Here is a 9,791-nt window from a genome sequence, read left to right on the forward strand (position 1 = left end):
CAGTTTTGTTCCATAATTTAGCCTAACGTCGTGCACTCGTGCTGGTGCATAATTGGAGATGTATGTTTAACAGAGTTATAGGGTTAAATCATAGAACATTAGAAGTAGAGAGAGTAATCAAGATGTTGAAACTCAAGTCCATTTGTTCAACAGAAATATGGAGTTAGGACACAACCCCGAAATTGGACATTTGATTAGGTTGTTACCATAGTTCGAATTCCGACAAATCCAAAAACCAGATTTCCGGTCATTGTGAAATGCTACATGAATCTGTGCCCACACCGATTGATTAGATAGCTCAGATATTGTGATTTTATGAATCAGACAAACTTTACCTCTACAGAACACAGATAACGGTCTAACTGAACTGTATATATAGTTGAAAAATGTCTGTACTCATAAGTCATAACTTCATAGTTCATACCCATTAGTTGCTTGAAAACAAAGTGAGATTAGATTGTTATCCAAAAGTGGACAAAAAACAAAAGATCCCTCGTGGTCACGATACTTTGTACGCCTTGGGACTTTAGAAAACAATCAATATCTTGACTCTGCTAGTCCTGCTACCTCTCCAAGTGTCCATGTATCCATGCAAAAACAAACAGATTTCCTTTGCAGTTTAATAACATTTTCTTTTTGCATTAATGCTAAACAATTCAACTGCCAGCTAATTTCCACACCCGTCCAACGAAAAACCATTAATCACTCTTCTCCATACTCTGTTCTACACTTCTACTAGAGAGTATTTTGTTTTTTTTTTGACCTTTTGTTTTGTGTATTTTTTCGCTCAAATGGCTTGCTAGAACCGATGAACAGCTCTACTTGGCTAACATGCAGGTGTCAAAAAATTAGCCACTTGTGTTAGAATGGACAGACAGCTCAACTGGCTAGCTCGCCCACGCCTTTATAAATAGTAGAGGTAGAGGTAGAAGGTAGAAGTAGAGGCGTAGATTATGTGCAACCAAACCAGTCCACAGTTTCAGGTTCAGAATAATTGAACATAAAAATCTAATCTTTACCCGTTCCTCTTACATACTTATATATATATAACTCCAATGACAACAAAATCTAATTAAGAAAAACTAGCTTCTCCTGTTTTCTTCTTCTCTCTCTGTTATGACATGTCTTTGTGGCCCTATGCAGAAGGTTGAAACTGAGAGAGACAGCTTTAACATGTTCTTTCAGTCTTGGATAGATGAACAAGATCGCCATCTTCATGAACTCATCTCTGTTTCCAAAACTCAAGCTGAAACTAAACCTTCAAGAGATGAGCAAGAAAGGGTATTGCGTCCTTTGATTGATAGAGTTGTTCAGCACTATGAAGACTATTACAGAACAAAAACAATATCAGGTAAGCAAGATGTTCTCTCTGTGTTATCTCCTTCATGGACAAGTACACTTGAAGACGCGTTTCTTTGGATCGGTGGTTGGCGACCCAGCATGGCTTTTCATCTTCTGTATTCAAAATCCGGGTTGCAGATGGAATCGAAACTTGCTGAAATCATCCGTGGACTTGGCACAGGTGACTTAGGTGATTTGTCACCGAGTCAACTTGTTTCAGTGGACGAATTGCAGAGAAAAACTATTAAAGAAGAGAGAAATATAACAGAGAAAATGGCCAAACATCAAGAAACTGTTGCTGATACCTCAATGGTTGAGTTATCTCACATAATGACTGAGTTTCAGAACCGAGAAATAGATGATGAACGAGTTAACTCAACTCTTGGGCCCAAAAAAGAGGGGCTACAGAAGATACTGGAGGGAGCTGATGATCTACGACTGAGAACACTCAACGGTGTGATCAGTATCCTCACACCAATCCAAGCCGTTCATTTTCTGATTGCTGCGGCTGAGTTGCATTTGAGGATTCATGATTGGGGTAAGAAAAAAGATGCAGCTCAAAACCATGCCAATAGCACTGGAGCTGGAGCTGGAGCTGGACACACGAAAGGTGGGATCCAACATAGAGCACCAGGTCAGCTGCCTCAGTGAAGTCTAAGATAAGCGTTTTTGCTTTTGTAGGTAACAAAGGTGGCAGCACAAATGAGTTGCATCCATACTGCTCGCTAAAACACACAATATTTGTTTGGAGGTGCTTCTGTGCGGTAGTAGTGTAGCATGTAGTGCAACTAATTTGGTAGCTGTCGTTTAAGAATTTCTCAGTAGGTTTTATGGGGGAGTAGTATCAAGTCAACAATTGTTAATAGGGTATGGGCAAAGGAAATTTTGTAACAAGATCAAGCGAAGGCTTGATGTTGGTTTGGGTTGTTCTAACTAATGCGTAATTTGCTTTAGTGATGTGAAGTTCCCTACTATTCCTTATTAGAGTTTTGGTGAAGGCTTTGAATAAGATCTGAAATGTTAATCTTTGCTGAAAATAGAGACGAGAACTAATTCGGAAGTTCAATTAATTTTTTATGTGTTGATTGAAATCATTGAATTAGGCTTTTACAGGAGTGACTTCGTTTCTCAGCAACACACGGACCGCCATTACTTGGAATCTCTAGGTAGGCTTTTTTAAAATCTCCTGATGAAATGTGGGCTACTGCCCTCTATGACGATTGACGACTGACGAGTGGCATTTCCTGGCCCATAAGTTTTTGCTCACCCATGGTTGGAGTTTCGTGATTACGAACGGAATACGGCATTTTCCATCGTGTTCGGGAGGAAATGTGCAACAAATTATAAAAGACATTATCACTGCGGGCTGGCGGCCCTAGGTTTCATTTTCAAAAATCTAATTGCACACGTCCAACTTTACAATAGAGTAAACCGTGTTATGCAATTTACTGTTTATCTGTGAACTAGGGCAAATTCAATTTAAAACAAGATGCCAAAAGTCGACCTGAAGAAACATTGATGTCATAAAAAAAAGTAGGAATATTTGGAGAAAATATGGCATGTGACCTTTGATTCAGCAGAACCGAATCGAGCATTGGTCCATTCAAGTTAAAACGATGTTGGCCCAGGACTAAATTCTCTCTCTTTCTTATTATGTAGAAAGTTTTTCTACATTTCAGCCTGATATTGATCCCAAAACCATGTTTAGTAGAAGCATAAAAATTATGTATTGCTGAATGCCTATTAGAAGCACATGCAAAGGATATGGCCTGAAGTTTGATGCATCATCTGTTATTTACTTGGTAATCTGATTTGTAAACATCTCGACATGAAACCCAGAAGTACCGTAACGTGCCCACTATTTGTAAGATTAATCCTACTTCAAACGATAGGAATAGGCAAATAAGAAAACTATCATTGGAGGAACTAGAACTCGGAAGTTTGGCAGACAGATGGTAAAATCCCATAGTTACCCGCTATTCTATAAAACTGAAACTAAATACATTTAAAGGGTCCTACAATTTATTCAGTGACATATGACAGAAATGTCGATGAAATTTTCCCTGCATCTCACTGCCTTACTACCACTGTTGAGGTATAGCCGCCGGAGGATAAAGCTCTGTATCCTCTTTTAAGTTAGTATGAAGTTTTCCTGCAGAGGAGCCATGTAGATGTAAGACTTCACAAGCACATAAACACTATCGCTAGAAAAGATATATGTGACCGTAGGTAAGGCAGATGTTGCATCAAAGGAAATATAGCAAAAAATAATATAAGATGCACATTTGTTTCCAAAAATATACCACAGAAGCACAAAACTTAATGGTTACATTACGAAAAATCCAGAGAGATGTAATTGAAACAATTGATTCAATATATATAAGTTTATATACATAAGTCTATATACAACTTGATGCAGGTGCCAACTAGCAAAGTTGGTAAAAAAAAAATGCAACTGAATAAAGTAAGAACCTTTAATAAACACAGTGCACGGAAAGGTGATAGATGATTACCTCATTATAGCTCATCTTTTACTGTTTCCTGCTCAGTGGTTTTATCCTGCTCAGCGGTTTTATCCTGCTCAGCGATTTTACCACGACTGTTCTGAATGTATTCAATGATTTCCTCCTTTGTCCTACCTCCATCGTACTGCACTACATCGCCGCTTGCGGATTTAAAGTAAATGGTTGGGTAACCTTTAACTTCAAAGGTATCTTGTGGGATATCATTGGCAGTGGCATCCTAGAAAATCATCAAATGAGGCAAACGTCATATGACCAGATACATGGATGAAAACAAATAAAAAACTAGAACACAAACTTGAGATGAAAGGACATTTGAATTACATAATGAGCACAAGAGAAACTTCTGGACATAGGTGACATTGATGGGCAACAATATCAAAGGTAATGAATTAGATAACAAATTCTCTAGAGGTAAAGGCTTCTGTTAATGTGAAAGTGTTTGTTATTATTTGTTTCAAGCGTAAGACAACATTTATATCCTTTAGAAACAAAGAGGTTTATTTGAAACAGAACATGTCCAGGGGAGGAAGGCATCATTTCCGTAAAAAAAGTGTTCCAGAACGAATGTAATTTAGATTGCAGGTAACCTAGCATTTATTTTAACAAAATTGGAATCCCAGGATCACTAAACACTGAAAATGGTTCCAGAGCATCAGGGTACAATGACCGATATAAGGAGCAATAGTAGACTCGATAAACACAAATAAAATTGCCCTTGACCATAAGATGGAGCTAAGATTCTTATGTACTCTAACGGCTATCATGCAGAATTTTTTGATAGTGTCTTCTATGCCAAAATAAGCTCATTACCAGAAAGCCAAAAGATAGTAAGCTTTGTATCTGTTGCCAGATCAGGCAGAAGACAAACACAATCTTTACCAAAAAAGATATCATGGTACTAGGGCACATTGAGAACTGTCACAGTATTAGTTTTCTTGTTCTACAACAGATGAGCTTAAAATTATACATAAATGAACCATGACTTCATTTTGCCCACTTTAGAAAGTTTATCATGACATGGAAGGTTTCAGTTTAAAGTCTATACGCAGAAATCCAAACTGCAACTTGTTTGAGTAGCCAACAAATCAATCTCGCATGAGTTTATGATACTTAAGTTGTCAGAGGAATACTTTATTACTGTGTTAAGATTAAATGGCAAGTCATAGGTATTCATCATGTGAGTGAAAATATGGATTAGCAAGTTCTTATATATTGACATTCAGCAACCAGATATATAAACAGTAGAAATCTTACGATTTTAGCAATGACAACATCTTCGTCACTTTGGAATGATTTGGCTACTTCTTCCAAGATTGGAGCCAACTTTTGGCAGTGTCCACACCAAGGGGCATAAAATTCAAGAAACACTGCAAAACCAATAGATCAGGTTACCCATTGCTGAAATGCATGAAGTTCTTTTGATTGTTAATGATTCTTCCCTATCATTGTTATAATAATTAAATTAAAAAAAATAATGAGGAGCTTGAGTTAGATACCAATTTTCTTAGAGTTGAAAACAACATCTTGGAGATTATCAGCAACAACAATCTTGACAGGTTCATTGTTAACTTCAGGAATAGGTTCTGACTTTTTGAATGGTTTTACACTGCCATCCTGGGAGAATAAAATTAATCATTATAAGTACAATGAAGTAGAAACAAATCATATCACTGGTGGAAATCAGAGAATCGGGAGTTATACCATGTATTCTTTCAACCATGGGGCAATATGATCGGGCTCCAAATTTGACTTAAGATACTTCTGGCTATCATCTTTTTGAATGATGATGAGGGGCACCTGGTCTTCTTTAAGTCCAAAATACTGTCCATTGCAAAACAGGAGAAGCCAAAGTTCAGTAAGTACAAGAATATTCCCTGGCTTGGCTCTAGGTATAGGTCACCAATCAGAAAATTATATTACCTGGAATGCACCCTGGCTTGCCTCAAGATCGCCAATCAGAAAACTTACACCCTTTCCTTTGTAGTTCTCTGCAACTTCTTGGAATTTTGATTTGAAAGCATCGTAAAGGTCACTGCTGAAGTTCAGGAAAAGCATGGCCTACACCAATGAAAACTACTCAATAAAAAGAAAGTGTACAATGGTAAAACTAGTCAGGAAAAAGGCAAACGATTGTACTTCCAAAACAGGTAAAAAAACATATAACGGTGTCACTACATACATGACCAAGTTAGAATGTTAAGTACCTTGGCATTGGGAGTGTTAAAGAACTTGACCACGTAGGGATGATTACTTGGATCTTTGTTAAAAACAGTGACACTGGGAACACTAGCTTGTTCAATGAAGCTCTCCAAAGCATCCACGTGAAAATCCTACAAGGAACAACATCCGTTGGTCCATGTAATAGGAAAATCAAGAGTCAACAGACCCAATACATTAAAACAATTGTAATGAGGGCATCCTACATTACCTGGAAATCAACAACCAGTTCATCAAATGGCTTGAACAACCTAACTACTGGCCCACTTACTGCCTCACCACGTGGAAGTAGTTTAGCATCTGTGGTGTGACCGAAATCGTAGTCTGAACGCAATTTCTCAGCTAAAATGGAAAAGTTCTGATACTCCTCACCAGAAAATTTTGGGAACAACCCAACCTAAAAGGGATGTGCAACAACGTTAGCAATGAGCATCCAAAATGTTAACACGATAAATAAATAAAAACTGTTAGAAAAAGAATACTTACAATGAATATGCTATTTCCAGTGATACGATTACCAGCTTCTTCAACAGTTGTTATTTCAGCTGATGCAGGACCAACTTGTTTCTTCAAATAAGAAACAATACCTTCAGCATCCCGAGGACCTTTATATTCTTGAACATTCAATCCTCCGTTTCTTAGAATCTTAAGAGTGGGGAATCCCCTAATCTCATATTGACCTGCAAGTTCTTTGTTTAATTCTTCATTTGCATCAACTTTGGCAAGAACAATCTGAGGTTCGTGGGTGCTCAAAGAGGAAGCAGCTTTCTCATACTGCAAATAAGGAAAAGATCTAAAATCAACACCAATATAATAGAAACAATAATATATCGGGTACTAAAGCATGAAAACTCTTATTTCAAAACTCAAGCTAAAAAATTATTACCTCAGGCGCAAGACTCTTACAGTGTCCACACCTGTGAATGAAAGTATAGTGATTAAAAACCCCAAAATAATTAATCTTTAACAATAAGAATTATCAATTATATGACATGAACAAACGTGCATTTGTTTAAGATTTGCTACAGATCGACGCATGAAATGCCGAAAAAAGTTCCCATCAATATGTCAAATCGACTAATCCGTGAGCGGAGCGAACATTTTGGGAGAATGGGGGGTTATGCGAACAAAAACCAACTTGGTTGGTTTATGTCTGTCTGTCCTCATCTCTTCCCTTATGTTTTTTCTCTTCGTCTCTCTCACTCTCCCTTTCCCTCTCCCTCTCCAGACACTCTAAATCTCCACTCCTCCTTCTCCATCTCCACTCCTCCATCTTCCTCTCCCACTCCGCTCACCCCACTGCTTAGCAGTATACTAGTCAAGTGAGCGGAGCGAACGATCTTGGCAGAAGGGGGGGCTATGCGGACAAAAACCATCTTGGTTGGTTTTGTCTGTCTGTCCTCAACTTCTCTCTCATTTTTTCTTCGCCCCAATACCCTTTCTCCTTCACCCATCTCTCTCTCCCCCCATCACCCAACTCTCTCTCTCCCCCACAGTTCCGCTCACTCCCCACTGCCACGCAGTATACTAGTACATACACTTGACAGAATTTGAATGTGTTCATATTAGATAAAACTGTAAACATTATTTAGATATGCAGTACTTCTATGATTAAGTATATCATACAAATAGAAGAAAAATTCTCTAATCAGTGTCGGTGGAAGTCAAGTAAATTTATAAAACTCAGATCGAAATAAAAAAACAAAACAATTCATCATTACAAATCTTAGATCCGTATTCCACAATCTCAAAACATCAAAAAAATAATAATTAGAGAGGGCAAAAGAGTCAATACCATGGAGCGTAGAATTCAACGACGACAAAAGGATACTTGTGAATAGTTTCAGAGAAATTAGAGTGATCAAGAGTGAGAACAAACTCCTTTGTTGTTGTTGTTGTTGTTTCTTCTTCAGCAGAGATTGAAGAAACAAGTAAAACTGATATCAACAAGCAAAACCAGATCGAAAACCTAGATGCCATGTTTGATCAATTTCAGACCAAGCCTTGAAGTTTTGGTTCACAGTGAAAAAAATTCAAGTGTTAGAAAGAGAATGATATAAACGTGTAACGTTTCTGTCTTTTATAGATGATGCTGGGGTGCCTGTTTTGCCACTTCACTATAGGATTTTGGGCCACTTAGATTCTGACACGTGGTATTGTGATTGTATTTCTACATAGACTTTTCTTCTTTGGGGAGTTTATAAGTGTGTTAAGTATGGAGAGGATTTTTAAGGTCCTGAAGATTTGACTCTAATTAAAGAAATTGTAATGAGAATTAATGTAGGAAATATTGTATACGTTTTAGTTTGGGATTTTTTAAATATTTTTTCCTCTTAAAACTTAACTTAAATGTTCTATCAATGTTTTCGTAAAAAAACCGTATTAAGAAAAAAAAAACTTTTATTAATTCATATTTTTCATCATCATATGCACTTCAAAAACTTTAATATTGTTTCTATTTTTAGTGGTGTGCTAAAAAAATTTAATGTTGTTTCTAAGTTAAAATAGAATTTACAAAAATAACAATTTCAAAACCATTATGCTCACTCTTGTGACTTGCATTGTTTGGAAAGATGGTTTGGCAGCCTAATATATTATCCATCTTTGTATGCCAAACCCCAAATACAATATGCTATGAAATGAACTAATATACGTGCTCAATACCATTTATGATAGTCAGTGATTTAAGAGAGCCATCTAATTCTAAATAGTCCCATTTGAGCTACACCTCCTAATCCAACCACAATAGTATTTATTAGTTTATATAGTAAGAACCTCCCTTTCACCCTTTATGATATACTTGAGTTGCAATAAGAACCTCCTTTTATGTGTTCTTATAGGCAATCATGTTCATGGTCATCATAGTCATAAGTGGATTGGATGTAAAAGTGATGTTCTAAGAAAATCAATCCATACTACTATGGACAAAATAGGGAAGACATAATACAACACATATATTATTAAGGCTTCCTTCCATGGTAAAGTTTATTTGCAAGCGATTGAACATATTAATCTCAGCACTCGGCCTGAGAATGCTCATGTCCTTAAGTCTCAATTAATGGATTTTTCAATGCAAATTGTCTCGGACTCGTAATTGATAGTTTCTTCGATCTATAGTAATCTATTTAAACGGGAATTTCTCACCAATTAAACAAATATCACCCTTCTAAATCAAATCAAACGGGATCTCTCTCCCCACTTAAAATCGGGGTTTTAAAATTTAATTAAAACAATTTGTTAGGAAATTATTAAAACAACTAACATGATCTAAACCCAATTAAAACAGTCAATTTGTTACGAATTTTGTGTACGTTATTGAGCAAATTTTCAAAATAGCCGATGCAGAGTTTGGGTTGGGGGAAAATAAGTTTTCCCACCCCAACCCCACTGACGGATGATGATGTATGGAGACCAATAGCAAAGTTCTTTAGTGGCAGAGGCCTTAATATTTGATAGGATTGGAAATGGAGCTAGTCCGGGTCGGATTTTCACTCAAAACTCTTTACAATATTTGGATCCATCCGGATTCGGGTCGGATTTCGGATATCCATATCTATTTAAAAATACACTATTTTAATGATTTTCATATATAAATGTAAGATATAAATTAATTTTTAGGCATCAAAATATAAATCTTGTTAAAATGATTTGGATTTTCAGATATTTGGGTCGGATTCTAGTCACAAACATAAAAACCATATCCGTTAA

General features: G+C 36.7%; 2 protein-coding genes across 2 annotated transcripts; one reads left to right on the forward strand and one right to left on the reverse strand.

Annotated features, from left to right (window-relative positions):
• Positions 1 to 401: 401 nt before the first annotated feature.
• Positions 402 to 2,155, forward strand: LOC147501108 (protein DOG1-like 4). The gene has a single exon (XM_086606148.1). It carries the CDS (start codon positions 1,117 to 1,119, stop codon positions 1,990 to 1,992), a length of 876 nt encoding a protein of 291 aa, XP_086462274.1. The 5' UTR covers positions 402 to 1,116; the 3' UTR covers positions 1,993 to 2,155.
• A 1,081-nt stretch (positions 2,156 to 3,236) lies between these two features.
• Positions 3,237 to 8,153, reverse strand: LOC147501109 (protein disulfide-isomerase-like). The gene is made up of 11 exons (XM_086606147.1): positions 7,879 to 8,153; positions 6,970 to 7,000; positions 6,570 to 6,857; positions 6,295 to 6,480; positions 6,071 to 6,196; positions 5,787 to 5,924; positions 5,568 to 5,687; positions 5,363 to 5,480; positions 5,121 to 5,233; positions 3,855 to 4,083; positions 3,237 to 3,493 (listed from the first exon to the last, which is right to left on the reverse strand). Exons 1-10 carry the CDS (start codon positions 8,061 to 8,063, stop codon positions 3,859 to 3,861), a joined length of 1,530 nt encoding a protein of 509 aa, XP_086462273.1. The 5' UTR covers positions 8,064 to 8,153; the 3' UTR covers positions 3,237 to 3,493; positions 3,855 to 3,858.
• Positions 8,154 to 9,791: the final 1,638 nt, after the last annotated feature.

The sequence above is a fragment of the Coptis chinensis genome, chromosome 4 (assembly GCF_015680905.1).
Source record: "Coptis chinensis isolate HL-2020 chromosome 4, ASM1568090v1, whole genome shotgun sequence".
Taxonomy (NCBI): domain Eukaryota; kingdom Viridiplantae; phylum Streptophyta; class Magnoliopsida; order Ranunculales; family Ranunculaceae; genus Coptis; species Coptis chinensis.

Coding starts and splice junctions, on each gene's coding strand:
- LOC147501108 (XM_086606148.1), top strand. CDS start 1,117: ATGACATGTCTTTGTGGCCCTATGCAGAAGGTTGAAACTGAGAGAGAC.
- LOC147501109 (XM_086606147.1), bottom strand. CDS start 8,063: ATGGCATCTAGGTTTTCGATCTGGTTTTGCTTGTTGATATCAGTTTTA. Junction 6,858..6,969: donor GTAAGAGTCTTGCGCCTGAG/GTAATAATTTTT, acceptor CCTTATTTGCAG/TATGAGAAAGCTGCTTCCTC. Junction 6,197..6,294: donor AACTGGTTGTTGATTTCCAG/GTAATGTAGGAT, acceptor TGTTCCTTGTAG/GATTTTCACGTGGATGCTTT.